At 34.5% G+C, this 19,755-nt stretch overlaps 1 protein-coding gene across 1 annotated transcript; it reads right to left on the bottom strand.

The window, feature by feature from the left end:
• Positions 1–1,934: 1,934 nt before the first annotated feature.
• Positions 1,935–18,280, bottom strand: LOC126773748 (glutathione hydrolase 1 proenzyme-like). Its single transcript, XM_050494859.1, has 9 exons — positions 18,145–18,280; positions 9,500–9,655; positions 8,725–9,132; positions 7,944–8,144; positions 7,369–7,624; positions 6,878–7,068; positions 4,259–4,499; positions 3,859–3,972; positions 1,935–3,362 (listed from the first exon to the last, which is right to left on the bottom strand). Exons 1-9 carry the CDS (start codon positions 18,150–18,152, stop codon positions 3,207–3,209), a joined length of 1,731 nt encoding a protein of 576 aa, XP_050350816.1. The 5' UTR covers positions 18,153–18,280; the 3' UTR covers positions 1,935–3,206.
• Positions 18,281–19,755: the final 1,475 nt, after the last annotated feature.

The following is a 19,755-nucleotide window of genomic DNA, read 5'->3' as shown; positions in this document are numbered from 1 at the left end:
GGGAGGGCAAATGACTCTACTCCACCTGATGGTAAGTGGTAGTAGAGTCCAAACGCGACGACGGCCAGTACAGACGGGAAAAACGTTCTGCACTAGCCGCCTTCGCCTTGCCGGCCCGCAAGATGCCTCTTCACGCCTCGTTTGAAGGAACCCGGGTTGCAAGAGGAGGGGAACACGTGAGCTGGTAAGGAATTCCATTTTTTGGAAGTGCGACAAAGAAAGGAGTTGCCAAATTTCTTTGTTCGCGATGGAATTGATGTCACAGTTAGGCGGTGCCATCGAGAACCAGCTCGTATGGACTTAAGAAGGAAGGGGGAAGCAGGAATTAGAGAGAATAATTCCTCAGAGCACTCGCCGTGATACAGTAAATAGAAAGCGCTCAGTGCTGCTATCTCACGACGCAATTGTAAAGGTTCAAGGGTGTTTGTGACCTTTACGTCGCCAATAATGCGCACTGCACGTCGCTGCAACCGGTCCAAGGCCTCCAGTAGGTACTTAGCGGAGCCATCCCAAAGGTGCGAGCAATATTCCACGCAAGACTGTACCTGTGTTTTGTACAGCAGGCACAGTTGTTGTGGCGTGAAAAAACGCCGCACCTTGTTCAGAACTCCCGAGTTTCCGTGAAGCTGTTTTTATAACAGCCTCGATGTAATCCCTTGCACTAAGGTCGCAGCGAACATCAATAGCATGGCGATTTTGCTTTGTATCACCAGCGGAGTACCACAGAGGGAGGGAAGAGGGGAAAATGCTGACTTTTTCACTGTGAGAGCGCATACCTGTGTTTTCTTGGCATCAAACTCAACAAGATTATCAGAGCCCCATTTGGCGATGAGCTCTAACGTCCTATCGAGTTCAATGACAAGATCCTTCCTCCTCAATTTCCGCTCGCCCAGCCACTGCGCGTCCGTGGTATCCACCATGCACTGTACTATCATCTGCATAGCAATGTATGTTCCCAAGGGAGAGCATATCATTGATATGCAAAAGAAAGAGTGTGGGAGATAGCACAGATCCCTGGGGGACCCCAGCATTCACTACATAGAATTGTGAAGCGCAACCATCTACTAAAACACGAAGGCTACGCTTGTGTAGGAAGCTGGCAATCCAGGAAAAAAATTGATACCTTGGGTGACATTATCGCAATTTTCGTGGGGATCTCTAAATTTTTAAAAATAAAATATAGTCTGTTACTCGCTGATAATGTAACTTTCTGTAAATGAAAGATTTTTTTAAATCGGCTTAGTAATTTTTGAGTTTATCCATTACAAACAAACATAGTAAAGTAAAGTAACAGCCTGTGACTGTCCCACTGCCGGGCTAAGGCCTCCCCTTTTTTCTTGAGGAGAAGTTTTGGAACTTATTCTACCACACTTTTTTTTTTTTTTATATGCCCCGGGATGGCAAATGACTCTACCTGTGTTTTGTACAGCAGGCACACTGCTCCAATGCGGGTTGGTGGAATATACATGCCAGAAGTTCGGTAAAATTAGACACACGCAGGTTTCATCACGATGTTTTCTTTCACCGTCAAGCACGAGATGAATTATATACACAAATTGAGCACATGAAATTTCAGTGGTACTTGCCCGGCTTTGAACCCACGATCATTGGTTATGATTGACGCGTTCTAACCACTAGGCCATCTTTACATTTTAAATAAACATACAAAAAATTAAAACTTACGTCTTTTTAAATTAGTAGTATAGAAGTATCGATATGTATAACTCATGGTTGCATATTCTGGTGTCCGGTTTGTTTAATAATGGAAATTTAGAGCTGAGTCTTTTTATTTTATGTACTATTATTATATTATTGTTTTAATGAGGTATAACTGTGACAATTTAAGAAGATTTTTAAACATGTTCAATAATAGTTCAATATATATCTTTTTAATAGTTGAAGAGGTTTATTTATATAATAATAAAATGCCAATGTTAAATTTTTTACGTCTTTATTTCCTAAGTTATACATCACAGTTCATATTATGCATGTAAAACATATCATCCAAATGAATATCACATTTTTATTCATTTACCAACAAAGTATAAAAACGAACAAAATCATAAATGTTATAAATATTATTAATAAGTAGGTATATTTGTGATTAAAAAGTCGACAAAAATTAACTTTTTTCTTTGGGTCAAAAACAGCGATCTTATAGGTCAAATTCAAGCGTTTCTATAGCCGAAGTTATCAGTGAAGATAATGGAAGTAACTTAAAATCCGTACCTGGTCTGACTTCGGTCAGTTGGAAGAGGCCCGTTTTTTATTTAATTCAGGTTTATGATAATTTTTTATATAATTTTTACGCTTGTTTTACGCTGCTGTTTTAAGCAATATTTGTTGAATTATGTTAGTGTATATTGGCGTACAAAAGTAAAACGGTCAAACGTTTGCTTTAAAATAACCCATTATTTTACCTGAAAATTTCGAGGCACGTTTCGAATCTTAACTCGAACAAAGAATAAACTTTAAGAATGTGGTGTTGCCATAATTGATAGAGTACTAGGTTTAGAGGAAGGTGACTGGTAACGTGTTAAAAATAAAAAAAATCACAGCCCATCGGCGAGGAATTTGAGTCATAAGCCGTTAGTGTTAGTGCTTAGATTCAAAGAAGCACGTTTTAGGGATTATGTTGGTATGGTGGTATTATGGGTTTGGGTGGAATCAATTTTGTTGGGCGTTGTACGTGTGTTAAAGAAATCGATGTAAAATATATGAATATGATATATTACCAGACATTTATAGCCATAAGGCTATAAAGCCTATAACAGACATTTATAGCTGAATCAGACCTGATAATAAGAAAATATTTCTAAAGCAATGGTTGCTTTACCTTTTTATATGAGGAGGCTTCTAATTCATGTTATTATATTCATAAATATTAGGAAATTTTAACAATCATTATCAATTATTGCCGATTTATAAGATTCGGTACAATATATCTTCCATTAGAATTAGAAAATGAATTTATTGGTAGATATGATGTTGATTTCAATAATATTGAGGAAGCATTCACAATACGATATCTAATTACCCTATATAGAGGTGCCGATTCTATTGTATACAAACGCTAAACTAATTCCATTGACTATAATTAATTATCTCCTGCACTTTTTAAATAAGATAGTAAGTATTTTAGAACCGTTGAGTTAGCTTGGAGATTGTGTACATCAAAATCAGCCAAACTGTTTTATTTCGAGACATCAGAAGCCGTCGACGCTGCCGATTCTCCTGCGGTCGGTCTGCGCTACGAGCAAGCCGTCGGCGTCACGTGCGGCGCCAACCATCGCGGCGAATCCCGCTGTCGGCCCGAGCGCTGTTGTCGCGTGCCCTCTCGCACGCAGAGATGCTAAGACATCCTGAAAATATACACGGTAGAGTTCCAAAGTATAACTTTGTATTTGAAATGGAAATGAGTAACTACTGCGTTTCTTGCCGGCTTTTGTCGGTAGGAACTGTATTCAGAAATGGCGGTAGCTTTACATTAATATAATTCTGTAAAATGGCGATTTAAAAGTCCTTACTTTACACGTGAAAAACGCATTTACGCGTTTTCCCCACATATGTGGGACTCGCCGACAGTCTAATGCAGCGGAATACCCACTAAAAACCAGCGGTTACCCTTACCGTCTCTTTGGGGAGTGCCACAGGATCACTTGCGTCAATGCGTTAATGTTTTGTGGTCAAGATATTTAAAAAATGATTATGAAAAAAAAAATGTTTTACAAAAACTGGCAAAGGTTATTGATATTTTCGTTGAAACGTTATTGAAATCGTCATAACCTCGTTAGTGTTTTTATGTTTTACTTGGACATAAGCAAGTAATATTATTATTTAAACATGTAAATTTATTACCGGATTAAAATCGGCTTCATGTTCAATTTCCATAGGAACCAGTTGGTGGTGAAGACGTGGCCGCTGTATCACAACGGGTAACTCGTTCCGTTCAAGTATCGTATGCATTGCCACCTAAAAATCCAAAATAAAAAATCTAATAAAAAACCCTTAAATATAAAATTTGTACTAAGTAGTAACACGTAAATCAAAGTTAAAAATATCAGAGGTCACAGAAACATCTTTTCATTTATAATCCACGAGTTCTGCTCACTGGGGTATTTTGGTATTACGAGTATGTAAGTGTCCGCGTCACTAGTTACCTCGTTGGTGTAAAGTCCACCCAGACAGCAGTTATTGTATAGGCATTAGGGACGGAGCATTCGTCTTTAAGGTTTACCTAAGAAAAAATGTAACGAACCAAGGCCACTTGTGTAGTTATCTTCGTACCTCCAGCGGCACCAATAATTAGGTCCGCTGTTCCATTTCTTGACAACACTATACTTGGAACCATTGAGCTTAATGGTTGAAGACCTGGAGCTAACATGTTCGCTGGAGAAGGAGGCATTCCGTACGCAGACTCCCGATGTGGAATCGCAAAGTCGTCCATTTCATTATTCAACATTATTCCAAGACTTGTAGATCGTCGTTGAGAGCCCCAACTGTGAAATCGTAGACATTTTTACATCAGAATGAATATACTGTGGAATTGAAAATAGTATAAATAAAGACCATGAAATATGAAAGTTATAAATAAATGTACAAAAAATATGTATTTTTTATATTATTGAACATATACGCGACTGAGATTAATCCCGTTTGGAAAAAAGGTATACTAGTTATGGTCACGTGCTATCTTATCCGAATATAGAGATAATGCGCTTCACAATTCTATGTAGTGAATGCTGGCGTCCCCCAGGGATCTGTGCTATCTCCCACACTCTTTCTTTTGCATATCAATGATATGCTCTCTCTTGGGAACATACATTGCTATGCAGATGATAGTACAGTGCATGGTGGATACCACGGACGCGCAGTGGCTGGGCGGGCGGAAACTGAGGAGAGGCGGGAGAATCTTGTTATTGAACTCGATAGGACATTAGAGCTCATCGCCAAATGGGGTTCTGATAATCTTGTTGAGTTTAATGCCAAGAAAACACAGGTGTGCGCTCTCACAGCGAAAAAGTCACCATTTTACCCTCATCCCTCCCTCTGTGGCACACCGCTGATGATACAAAGCAAAATCGCCATGCTGGGGATGGACGTTCGCTGCGACCTTAGTCCAAGGGATTACATCGAGGCTATTATAAAAACAGCTTCACGAAAACTCGGAGTTCTGAACAAGATGCGGCGTTTTTTCACGCCACAACAACTGTGCCTGTTATACAAAACACAGGTACGGTCTTGCGTTGAATATTGCTCGCACCTTTGGGATGGCTCCGCTAAGTACCTAATGGAGGCCTTGGACCGGTTGCAGCGACGTGCAGTACGCATTATTGGCGACGTAAAGGTCACAAACACCCTTGAACCTTTACAATTGCGTCGCGAGATAGCAGCACTGAGCGCTTTCTATCGTCTGTATCACGGCGAGTGCTCTGAGGAATTATTCTCTCTAATTCCTGCTTCCCCCTTCCTTCTTAAGTCCACGCGAGCTGGTTCTCGATGTCACCGCCTAACTGTGACATCAATTCCATCGCGCACAAAGAAATTTGGCAACTCCTTTCTTTGTCGCACTACCAAAGAATGGAATTCCTTACCAGCTCACGTGTTCCCCTCCTCTTACAACCCGGGTTCCTTCAAACGAGGCGTAAAGAGGCATCTTGCGGGCCGGCAAGGCGGGGACGGCTAGTACAGAACATTCTTCCCGACTGTACTGGCCGTCGTCGCGTTTGGACTCTACTACCACTTACCATCAGGTGGAGTAGAGTCATTTGCCATCCCGGGGCATATAAAAAAAAAAAATAAAGCTTAGGCCCAGACAAACTCCATTGAGTTTTCATGTGAATAATTCGGATGAAAATAAAGATTGGGCCAATCATAATTGTTATAAGAAAACATTTTTTGAACGAGGGCATTGGCCTACCACATCGCGTTTAGTTAAGTTAGGTCCATAATGACAAAAGAAAATTTAGCAGCCATATGTCAAACAACTTTGAATACAGCGTGAACGAATTTTTAATATACCGTAAAGAGTGCATTGAATTACTGGGTAATTTAACAAAAAATAAAATCAGTATGATATAAAGATAAACAGAACTAACAAAATGTTGGCTTTTGTAAAGATAAACTGAGAAATAAAATTTTCTTACTTTATATTACAGTTTTGTCAGAAGTTGAATACAGTTATGTATTATAATCTCCGTTCTACAAGATACAAGAGCAGTTTTAAAAAGGGGGCCTTGAATTGCTGAGTCGGCGATATAGTTGTATACAAAGATTATAACGAAAGAAGTACTATACTACTGTATAGCTCAATTTGCGCAGCATTCGTAGGAGTACGCCGTAATAAAATTGACCATTTTAAGCGACTTCTTTGTATAAGCATTGTTTTTCAGGTTATTTATTTTTGAATATATTTTCATATTCTTCCCAGAGGCCAAGGACCCAAGTTGTATGCTTTTTCAGCGAAATAAAGAAAAAGGGATGGAAACCACGTTCTTATCGTATGAAGGTCACCTTCATGCACAAAGGTTAGGAGATATTACTTTCTTAGCAATAAGACCGCCTTTTTTTCGATTTTATAATTATTATTGTTCTTAAACGTGGTGTACTATAAAGAAGGCTTGTTTGCATTTTACTAAATATAATTCTACTGCTACAGCCTAATCGTCTACATGATATGAAATTTCTTCATAAATTGTTTGACGGTAATTTTGATAATGATCTACTGTTAAAAGTACTTTGCATAAAAGTGCCAAACATGCGCTATCTATGTCAATACATAGAAACCTGACTTAGAAGGAAACTCGTTAGGTTAGGTTGGTTGTTTTTTTGTCATTTTTACGTTATAGTGAAGGATATAATAACAAAATTAACTAACATGTAGTTTATTGTACTTGTGGCCGAAACAACGCTGCCATCAGGTGCAACAACCACTACGTGAGCAGTGCCGTGGTCATCAGCCCCTTCGAAAAGAGCGCCGTAGTGTCGCCAATCAGAAAATGTTCTTGTGTCATCTACTACATTCCGGAATTCTCTTGCCCAGGCAGCGTCGGATAGATTTCGTTCTAGCTATATGTGACAATAAATTAGTAAGTCATTAAGGCTTTATCAGTTTTTTTTTAAACTTATTAAACAAATTGGCTGTAGCTGCGTGTTTTCTGCCCACAAACCTTATAGCGTTTTATCTTCCTATACTCATATTTAATGAGCGTACGGTACGTATTTTGTACTTTAAAAAAATTGATACTTTGAAATTAAATATTAATTAAAGAATACAATATAATTAACTATAAGCTCTCACTAAAGATAATTTTAATATACAATAACTAAAAGTAATATTAGTATAATTATCTAACAGTAAGTACTTACTTCTCTGATGTCATAGGGTAAATTAGAGCGTGAAGGGTCGCCGAGGCCGGTACGCTTTGCGTACGCGTACTTGAAGGTTTCTACGACGCGGTGCCAGTAGAGATTGGTGCCGTACGCTACGTCCGTGCCGGAGCCGACCCAGTCGCGCAACATGTTGAGAATGAAGGCCAGCACCGACCCGGAGCCGGGGAGCGGGACTGAGTAAAGCGTGTGGTCTTCTGACAGCGGCACTGCGATCGGCTCTTGCCATTCTACCCTATATATTTTATGGATATTTGTTTCATTAGGTAAAGTAAAACAAATATCGTAAAACTAAAAATAATTATAGTTTTTCGTTTAGCATCAGCTTAACTAAATAAGCACTTAAAGTAAATGATTTAAACATTTTTGTTTAAAATTAATCAATGTTATATAATTTACTGATCAATTTAACAACAATAAACATTGACCGGTGAGAGAGAGAGTTTTATTCAGACGCGTCTGCACTAAGTTATTTATACTTTTTGCAGTGGCAGGCTATAAGCGATTAATCTACCTTATTAAGGTAAGTTTAAAAAGTGGTAAAATTTACGCACTGGTAATTCCTGAGGTCGTCTTCTGTGATAATGCCGCCGAAATTCCGTATGTCGCGTACCAGCGCCTCCGTTAAAGAGCCATTGTGTATCGCCTCCGGGCCCTCCTCTGCGATCACGTCTAATGTACGGGCCAGTGTTGGTTCGCGGATCAGGTCGCCTTCGTTCCAAACCTCCTTCGTTTCCGGGTTGACGTACAGTTCGCTGGAAAACAAAATTCAACTTTATCTAAATTCCCTAAAGGATTATAAGCATATACATGTTATAAGATTGTTAACAAAATGCTATAGATATGCCCAGCATAATGTTCCATCGATCCATCAATCGAATGAGTAATATATAAGGAACTGATTTGACGTATTTTGGTATCAATCATTTTATACTTTCTACGTAACTTTTTAACTTATATTTCTTTCCTACCCCATCCCTTCCTTATAAACTTATACTTATATATTCCTTATATACTTTTTTAAAACATATTGATGTATCTATTATTTATTATTATAAATCTTATTTGATTCATAATTAATAAAAAATATGTTAGACTAAAAATTATTTTCATAAGCAGTTTTTTTTAATGTGTTTGTCAAATTTATATATTTTTTTAATTAAATATATTTTATTTTATGCTTACGTTGAACAAATGATAAATAAATGTGTTGCTAAATTAGAGGGCGTTAATAGCTAGGATACCGTTTAATGCTATTATAGTTACTATCATATATATTGTTAATGATATGTATTAATTGTTCAAAATAATGAATAAAAATTATGGTTTAATCACCTCATAGATGGTTCGGCGTGGATTCTGCTGCTGTAAGACTTCAATACGCGACCCATGTATTGGCTGACGCGATGACCTTGACGGCAGAGTTCCGCCGTTGGCCGGATAAGATCCCCCCACGGCAGGCGTCCGTACTCCCGGTGGAGGGCGCCATAACCTCTCAGTTCGCCTGGTACGGCTATAGCCAGTCCGCCTACGGTTGATGAGGCGTTGGTGTACATGTCCTCGCGAGTTGCTGCTGGAGCTCGTTCCCTCGCGTTGAGAACTCGTACTCGACCCGAACTGGCGTCGTACACTGTGGCTAGAAATCCGCCACCGAGACCCATACATTGTGCACAGCCTATACCTTCACAGAAAAGAGTCGCTATCGCCGCGTCAACTGCTGATCCCTCACGTTCTAATATTGACCTAAAAATATATATTATTAATAATAAAGTTTAGAATTTGTGTAGTAAATACTATATATACAAGTTTGTTACGACTTTCTGTCACCAAAATTTCAATAGTTTTGAAATAAATTGAATGATGATGTAATGATCTTTTCGAATAGATTTCGCCCACTTCGGTACACCCTTTATTTTAAAGTATTTTCACTGTCATAGTTAGGGGAGGGGGACCTCTCCCAGCCGGCCGGCCGTCTGACACGATCGGTGAGAGATCATCAGAGGATGTGCAGGAACAACGACATTACGTTCTTTCCGAGGCTCAAGAATACCATCGTTAAAAACTAAAAAGATCTTTTATTTGATATACATACATATATTATAGACCTTACCGTCCAATTGATGCACACTCATATCCGTTGGCAGCGATAGCGGCGCGACGGTAGCGTGGCTGGTCGCGGCCGGCCCACGGCTGCAGCACCAGCACCGCCACCAACACGCCTACCACCAGCGCCGCCAACACGCTGCTCAATAGGCACCGTCGCGACCTGAAGGTACATACATATATATATATAAATAATTCGGTATTTTTTTCGGTCTTCCAATTAACTTACCTTCACTCGGTCATATGCTTTTTCGAGGTCAACGAATACCTTGTGGACGTTTCTATGAGCTCGTCTATTAATAATTGCTTTCGTTAACCCTTGGCCAGGCATAAACTTTTATCTCTAATCATCACTCAATTATTTGTTTTCCATAATTTTATGTGAAATTGATTTAGTTTTCCTACTGATAAGCAACATTAAATACCCATATTTTATTTTCTTTTTTTATGTTAGATAATCATTTTTGAAAGCGAATATCGTAAACGTTCTGGAATATTTTTTAAAATCTTAAAATTATTGTTAAATGTTTATTAGATGAACAAGAACGTCAATTATTTAGCTCATTTTCGGATCTAGCTTTGAATCCAGCTTTTTTTTAATATTAGAAAAAATATATTTTAGATAAAATTTCCCCACGCAGTTGTAGAAGTTTTAGTTTATTTTATATATTTTATGTTTCCGTTTCGTTAATACGTATTAGGTGAATAATCGATTAAATTAATCTATGTAGTTATAAATTAAGGTATAGCATCATTCACTTACCTGTTGTTTTCTGGAAATTTAGAATTGAGATATATATAGTTAACCGCTTTCTGTAGATATATATAATATATATCTACAAAAAGCGGTTGTCTATATATATATTCAAGCAATGAAATCAGTACTTCACGTAAGATATATTAAGTGATACATAAATAAGTATTTCTATCACTTAATATATTTAATAATTACATAATTTTGTTTTAATTGAATTTAAAATGTCTCATTAGTTATTATACTAAAGATATTAAAAATACCAAATAATAAAATTTATTACTTCTACTGGTGTATTTATTACGTGGTAAGTGTTTAAAACCTACTAATTCTTTTTGGTTTTGAAAAATAAATACGTAATCTAACTATCGAGAGAAAAATACGTAATATTGCTGTTTATAATGTAATTATGTGTTGCTGAAGACTATTGTTAGATTAGACTTAAAAAATAAATGTTTTATTTATTTTATCTGGCAAGTTACCTTAACTAGTCACACTAGAATAATTATGCGTTTATAATTTGAAACCACGTTACTGTATACAATTTTTTCATCATAAATACGTTAAACGTAAGATTTATATTAAAAAATGTATGTAAAAAAAGCACAATGTCAATGAGAGGATTGTCAAATAAGACCAAAATAAGACTGACTGACATTTGTCAAGTTTATGTCCAGCCAAATAAATAAAGTGGTAGATAAAATAATTATGATAGACTGCAAAACTTCCAACTGAACTTTCTTGTCGTTTCGGTCATATTTAGTACAAAATTAGTTGCATCATTTTTATAGCTATATCTTTCAAATCTTTATTCACTAAGTATCTTTCGTTGAGAAAAGTTACCTAGTTTTAAGCCTATATATGTGTGCTATTATGTTTCTTATGCTATTTTTATTTAACCTAGCCAAAACAATAGGTATTTAATCGATGAAATGGCATATCGTCTTTAGAATTCTCCCATACCACAATTAGTAAAATGCCATTGAGCCAATCTGGGCCCATACTAGTCTTAGCCGACACACCACAAAGAAAATAATTTAATGGTACAAAAATAATGATATTGTCTCATTGGGATCGTCATGAGGGGTGGCACAGACAAGGGGAGGCCGCTACCAAGCAATGACTCCGAATGATTATGATCTCACATCTCACTATTTTTTGTATAATTATATATTAATTAAAATTCAAAAAAATATTAATTAAGTACACATCACTATTATTTCGACAAAACCTCAAATCTCTTAAATAAGTTTATTTTAAGATAACTCATATCCTTTGGTCTAAAAACAGCAGTTGTAGGTTAAGCAGATTTCTTTTAAAACACAGTGTAATATTGCATATTCACACTTATAACCATGGTTGCACTATCGTATTTTCATTATCTATATACGTAATTAAATAGTTATGAAGGGATCGAGATAGCTTAAGCCATTTGCAAATACAAAGAAAATGATGTTTATCTTTATTGCATGCCGATAAAGCGCACGCGTGAATTAGATTTTAAATAACATTGTAAAACAAACTGACGGTGCTGATGGTTCACGAATGTCATAGCTACGCTACAATAAATATGTAGGTATGTAAATATACAAATTTGTCGACATTCAAAACAATTTGTTTTCACGAATACATAATTAATAGCATATATTATAGATGTCATGCCATTTTAAGGTCAAGGTTGTTTATTTATCTTTACTCCTGCCAATGGAATCGGCTGTGCCAGTTTTGGCAGTCGTTTTTGGGTCTTTAGAAGTAAAATTAAAGAGGATAGGGTTGTATTATATATATATATATATATATATATAATTGTTTACATAAAGTACATTTTCATATTGTTTTGAAGCTTTTTATTAATAAATACGTAGCAGAATTACATATTAAATTACAGTTAGTTAATTAAGTACAAAAAGGTGTAATTTCAATAAGGCAGAATAAGGGTCATATAGACCCTTTTACGTTTACGCGATGTACGCTCCACGTCGGTGTGTTTTTTTCCGACATTTCAGCCACTTTACATAAAACTTTAATTACTTTAAACACACCTAAACCTACTTCATAAATCACTTTGACCAGTGCTGGATTGCAATCACTATCTGCACCATACATCTACATATACACTAACTCGTATTGGAGAAGCGTGATAGAGTAAGGTAAATACCTTCTCAAAAAGATATAAGGCTTTACCCAGATATTCAGATAGAGATATTTACAGAGTTACACATGCAGAAGAAGAAAATAAGTTCTTATATGAATTATTTATGAATTATTTCATATCACGTTTGACGATGTTATGTGGCCGAAATATATTGACTGTCGTATCAGGGCTGAGGTGTGTCTTACCGAAGCGGTAGTGGATTGTAAATGTAATGCTTTTTAAATTGAATAAAGATTCATTACTATATAGGCGCGGTGATCAAGTATCACCTTTGTTATAGATGTTGGATGGATATTAAAGAATAAATATATTTTCAGTCTCTCGATTTAAATTTTTTTATAATTTCTGTAATTGAATGAACAATAGAACTTTATTTTAAAATAAAATTTAAGTATTGTAAATATTTATCCATAACTTATTTTAATATTTTGTAAATCAATCTAAATAAAAGAAAAAATGGTTGTAAATTCTTCGTTGAATTTATAATAATGTTTTGCATGTATTTTATAATCATTACTTTTATCGAACAGCGTTTCACTAGTTCCATCCATTGCAATCACGAAATGACGTACATTAAACGCAGCCATTATACTCGTTGGTCATACATACTAATTGTACTTCCTGTTTATGTGATTTCATTTGTAACATAAAAAAATTATCACTACATTAAACCGTTAAAAATATTATTTAGAAAACTCTTTAGAAGCATAATATATATTACGATATAATAATATAGAGAACTTTTTCTAATATTGTCTCTATATGCTTGCTGCTGATAAGCTTTAGTTGGTATAAATATTTCTTTGATAAATTACATAATTTTATCGACAGTCATATCATGATCTTGTGTGTTAATTATTATCCGTGGCTTCTAGTAAAACCGGTCGTTGCACAATCTTTATGAGCACCAAATTATTTATGATGGAGATATGATATAGAATTACAGATTATAATAATATTACAAGTTGAATTGTGAATTTTTAAAATTCAACGGATATAGCGACAACAATGAGAAAATGAATAGTAGGTAACCTAATTTACAAGTGCTACGTCAGCGCCTCGCGTCCTTGCGACCTATGACACAGATTACAGAATAGGGTTCTCTGATTTGAAATTTAAAGACACTTAAGTCTTGTCTCTCTATCTTGTGTAAATATCCTTAGTTTTTTAAATAATATTATTATTTAACAATGCGTTTTACGATGAAGAGTATTGTTCATTTGTAAGTAAATATATTCTGTGCTTGTGCTTGTGTTTAATATGCTTTTAAAATTCATCTCTGTTTCGGCGGTGAAGGAAACATCGTTAGGAAATTTTCAATTGACGGATAAAAATCTGCCACATATAAATCCACCAATCATCATAAAATCCTTTACTCACAAAAATCTCGTTGATATTTAAACAAATATAGCTAATCTTTGTAATAAATAATGTCCTAAAGACCAGTGGCGTAGCTAGGTAGACTAGGGCCCCGGTGCATAAGGAAACAATAGGGCCTTTATCCCCTCTTTTCGCACAAGAGTAGAAAACAGTGCGTTCAACTTATTTTTTTTTATTCTCTCCCACAGACAATAATGTTTACATTTTCTTTTTTTATAATATATATAAATACAGTTATATGTGGGATACAGGAGCCCAAACTAGGTTGCCCTGTGCTAAGGGTACTTATCCCTAAGTAGTATCCCTAGTAGGCTAAATCCATACGTCATCTCTATGAGGGGGTAGAATTTCTATGTGCTTAATTGAAGAAAATGGGAATAAACAAACAACGACGCACATGACAATACAGAATATTTATTATATAGATGAGAACAATAAAGGGAAACAAACAATTTTGGAACAAAAAATGGGAATTCGGATTACTTACTGAGATTTTCCTACATTGCTTGTCAATGTTTACTAACGATTACAAGAAACTCAACAAAAAAACCACAAAACAGTTTGTTTGGTAATGATGCGGTAGAGAGTAAAGTTCGTTGGTAATCATATACTAATACTGTTATAAAATCAATATTAATTCATAATAAGATATTATCGTTTCTATAGTAGCTCATTTGTCAATTTGAACTTTGGACGGTAATCTGTCACGAACGGAATAGGTTCAGGCGCAGGACCAAAGGCTTTACGTGCTTTCCGAGGCACGGGAGTATACACATTTCAAACTTACAGACTTCGGGTTGCTACTGAGAATTTTTCTGTCAGAAAAACCCAATAACTTTTTACTGGCTCGACCTGGGAATTGAACCCAGGACCTCCGGGTCTGCGGCCTTACATCAAGCCACTAGACCAACGAGGCATTCATACATCTTTTTTTGTTTTAATCCTTGTAGGTACCTAAATAATACACATGATTTAGTACTTTTAAGAATGAACAAAACATATCTTCGGCTTAAAATTTGTTTTAAAAATACAAAAAAAAAACGATGGTTGAATATATCACTTTTAGATTTTCTTCTATTTTTGTGTTTTTGAAGATATTTCATTAAATAGCAAATACTCTGCAATAAAAACAAAAATATTTAAGTTGTTTCGTATTTGGGCTGACTATTGAAGACTACTTAAGGTTTAATTTTTATTTTGTTCATATTTTCAAAACAGAAGATTAATTAGATTATTGATTTGCATGACAAATTGAAAAAGCAATTGCTTAATGTTTTCGAACTATATGAGTTAAAAATGTTTAAACATTTTGTGTTTAATCAAGCAATTTTTATTTTCAAGTCTTGATGTTTTTATTAAATTTTGATGGTAACATCTGTAATTATGATAACTTTAATTATTGATCAATTATTTATAAAATAATGTATTTAAAGGTACTATTTAGTAGAAACTATAAAATCGCATAAAACAAATTCAAATAGTATTTTTTTTAATTTTAAGCTCACATTGAATATTACTTTACATGTATATATACATTTATTTTAGCTCTTCATTTTAAACGAGTGTCATGACAATATGTTATGTAACATTGTATTAAGTATAAAGGTACCCGATAACATTTGTTAATAAATGTTTACATGCTAAATCATAATAAAATTACGTTTCTATACACGACGTATCGTTTTTGTTCATTATTAATTTTATGCACCATTATTTATGAGCCGAGATGGCCTAGTGGTTAGAACGCGTGATTCTTAACCGATGATCGTGGGTTCAAACCCGGGCAAGCACTACTGAATTTCCATGTGCTTAATTAGTGTTTATTCATCTCGTATTTGACGGTGAAGGAAAACATCGTGAGGAAACCTGCATGTGTCTAATTTCACTGAATTTCTGCCATTTGTGTATTCCATTGGAGCAGCGTGGTGAAATAACCCACAAACTTTCTTCTCAAAAGAGGAGAGAGAACTTAGCTTGAGAAGAGGCCTCATTCCAGAAGTGGGACATTCACAGGCTGTTATTGTTATTTATGAACATCGAATTAATGTACCTAAGCCTAATCTATTTTCAAGATAGAATCGGGGCGTAATATCTAATAATATTTGTACTTTTCAACAAGTAAAATAAGACTGCACTCAACAAAGATATGAGATATCGTTATTCCGTGACGGAATAACCACGTGGTTAGACCCAACAGAGATAACTTGCAAACAACAATAGTAGAAAAACTTAGCAAATACGTTGATATTAGAGACGAGATAATACCGATGTGGATACTTATTCTACCACCGGAATGATAACAAAATCATTACGATCAATAAACATATGAAATCAAATATTTATGATTTTCTATTGATCTGATATGCCCCCGAGGTGGGCTCAAGGGCGTATTTAATACGTTTTAAATTAACACCGGTATGGTTAATTTATTTAATATGTTTATTTGTAACAAAAGAACTTTAAGAATTCAAAAATTTAAAATCATTACATTTTACAGCGCAGACGAACGGGTTTCGCGTAATGACGAGGCCAGCTTAATTTATCCATGTTATTTTTACGCTTTACTGAGTCTTAGTAGTCTTCATTAAAATAAAATTTAGGAATAATTCATTAAAAATATGTAAAAACCTTCTAACAATGATCGAATCAGATAATTTCGTTCTTGTTGTCAGAATGGATCTTCCATTTTATTTCAATATTTTAAAAACTTTGTTATAACTATCGACATCGACGACTTAAGGTTGCTAGCAGCATTTCAAATTGCAATTCCAAATTTCAGGATGAAAATGAACCAGCCCTCCTATCACCAACAAGACAACAAGTGATGGAGGCAACAAGACGGGGTGTTATATTTTTTTATAAGAAATTTTGAATTTTTACTTCAAGTTCCGAACTTCAAGGTGTTTGAATTATTTTTTATTTTCACATAGTCATATTTGTCACACGAAACATTCACAATACACGACGAATTTATTCGAATTTATATTAAATAAAAAAAGTCTAGTTTATTTTTTAATATAAAATTAAAAAATATATAATGTCTTATGTTCGAATATAGAAAGGTCCGACTTACTTCCTAATATATTCTCATAGATGAAATTCTTGGAATGAAAAGTAGTAGGAATTAAGGGTCATGGTGAGGTAAGCCTCCAATTAAGTGGTATACCTGACAGTAATAGATATACGTAAAAAAGTATTACTTGCATTTCCCTCCGAGATATTTTTTTATTTTATTTTTTTAGAAGCTTTAATAATAAATATTACATATCTCATTCTTCTTAAATCAAAAAAGACGGAGTCCATATACTTTCAACCCCTATTTTACCCTCTGAGGAGGTAAATTTGAATGCTTGTATATGAAATTTCATGCCTCTAACTTTCGGTTAAACGGTTGTCCGTTGCAACCATTCATCCCTTATTTTAACCCTTTAGGGAATGAATTTCCAGAAATCCTTCTTTAGTGGGTGTTTCATACGTCATAAAATGCACCAATTGCCAAAATTTCAAATTCTAACCCCTGTGGTACAAGTTTCTAACGCTCTGCGTTGATGAATCAGTCAGGACAAATCATTATATGTGTATGGATAACAACAAAAATACGTATATTTTTATAACTTTTGATAGACTTAACCGATTTTCATGAAATAAAGACTAAACGGAACCTTGAAATAATTTTTTTTTCTAATAATTTATTTATTTCATTTAGTAATATTTAGCCATTTCAAAGATTACCTTGGACAAATAGACACACAAACGAAATTTTCAAAATGCTTGTTTTGGTTTTGGTAAATATAAACTTGGCAGATATTTTGCAATCACAGACAGACGCTTTAATTTTATTTATATGTATTGGTACTTGTTACATAACTTCTTTATTGCTAACCTACACTTCTTGTATTATGAGTAAATAGAAAGTAGTATGAAAGTTTAAAAAAAAGAAAGTTGTACCCTTCTATATTTAAGCATCCTCAGTTCGGAAATACAATAATTTGAACATAATAATATTGCCGATATTAAACGAATTCCATTAAAATTAAACACAGCCACTCTATTATGAAAGGTATTTAACGAAGGTACGTAACGTAAAGTTGTGGAAATTATTCTTTAATTTAAATACGAAAGAAAAATAAAAATCAGCAATTAAAAATAATACACTTATGATTTGTTTCTTATTACCAATTCCATACAATTTTTAATGGGTAATAACGCAAAGAATATTTTATATTGAACATTCACTTCTAACATCAAACTTTAGCAGTAAAATTTATTCAAACATCTTATTGCTGTATTTATTTTCAAATTTCGTAACAAATTCCTAAAAATACGCTAACTTTTCAATACGTGTGTTAAGGTAAATTCTTACCTGAACATTTTGTTGTACGTCACGCCGTACTCACTGTTATAAACAAACTGCGCGCGCGTAGATTCTCATTTCTTTATTAGAAGGTCGCTGCGTTAAACGTCCTATGCTACGGACAACTATTACCTCGGTTCTCGATAGATGACTGACATTATTATTCTTTTATTTATTTGATACAGGTATTCTGATAATGTAATTCGTTATAGTTTTAATAGCTATTTTATCGATCTCGCTTTCGATACGGCATGATTATTTATTTTATTTTCTCAATATGATATTTTAAAAATCATAATTATATCAGCCAGTACCTATGACACAAATATGTGTATTTATTTCACAATTTCAAAATACTTATCTATATATCTTACAATTTACAAGTTAAATCATTTCAATTGTTTATTTAAATTGTAATAATACCATAATAAGGTTATGTATGCACTTAGTTATATGTTTATATGTATATATTTTATAGTTTTACTATCGAGACATAATAGATACATTTCCCATCTTCGGTTTTATCATAGCGCATTATGAATCGTCCTCACGGCGGTGGCGATCACGTGGTTGTATAGTCAGCGTTTATAAAAGTGCAATAATATTTCATTCGGTTTCATATTTACTGAGCAAACTTTAACCATAACTGAAGAATCTTAACTAAATTTTGTGGACTTTTTTATTTTTGTTTTACTTAATAATTTCTTTAAGACATCATTTTGTTTTGCCCGTAAGTTTTCTTCTCGCATTTAATGTGGCCATCAGTGCTGGACACAAAATACCAGGTTTCAATAAGTGTTTTCTTGTACTTACGTACATTAATCTCGTTTAACCGAAACTGACTGACTGAAAATGAAAATAATCTCCTCGTATAATTAAAAAGACTAAAATTATTTAACGTAACATTCGTTAATTTTCATATATTTCAAATACAAATTATAGTAAATAAAAATAATTTTTATTTACTATAATTGGTATGGTTTTTGTTAATTATTAATTTATTTTTAATCCGTATAAAACAGTAAATCTTTTGTTCTTTATTCACCAAATATTTCACAGGATGAATAAATAAACTCTACACGTGTTTAGACATGTGCTTATAAAAATAATTGATTAATTTTCTTCATTTACTATTTTAAATTAAAATATATTCATGAATTGTATTCGTGAAGGCTCATTCGTTATACAATAACAACAAGAATTCGACCACCTCCACTTTTGACTTGTTAAGTTAAATATTATATGACCTTTAACCACTAGTTCCAAATATCATTTAATTAATCATTGATAAAACATAGTATGTGCTCCTCTTCAGCGATTTCAGACACGGCATTGTAAGAAAAGATTCCAACTGCGCTGGATATATTATAGCGCACAGACTATGTCGGGAACCGATGCCTGGACTTTGTTGTCGAAGGCCCTAGATCCCGCGGGAGGCCCAAGAAGCGCTGGCTCGATGTTGTGAGGGCCGATATGAGAGAGCACCATCTCACTAAGTAGGACGCTTTAGATCGGGCAAAGTGGAGGCGTAGATGCAGGAAAGCGGACCCTGGCGTTACTAGGCCGGGAAAACGCTAGGCAGAAGAAGAAGAAGAAAAAGACAAGTGTGCGCGCAAATAA

Source organism: Nymphalis io, chromosome 15, assembly GCF_905147045.1.
Source record: "Nymphalis io chromosome 15, ilAglIoxx1.1, whole genome shotgun sequence".
NCBI classification, from domain to species: domain Eukaryota; kingdom Metazoa; phylum Arthropoda; class Insecta; order Lepidoptera; family Nymphalidae; genus Nymphalis; species Nymphalis io.
The sequence above is the reverse complement of the archived record's forward strand: the minus strand, read 5'-3'. Positions and strand labels throughout refer to the sequence as shown.

Bases quoted from the DNA above. Each gene is read 5' to 3' on its own strand.
- LOC126773748 (XM_050494859.1), bottom strand. The intron at 9,133-9,499 runs GTAAGGTCTATA...ATATATTTTTAG, and splicing joins GAGTGTGCATCAATTGGACG to GTCAATATTAGAACGTGAGG. The intron at 3,363-3,858 runs GTAATAAATTTA...GTATATTTTCAG, and splicing joins ATGAAGCCGATTTTAATCCG to GATGTCTTAGCATCTCTGCG.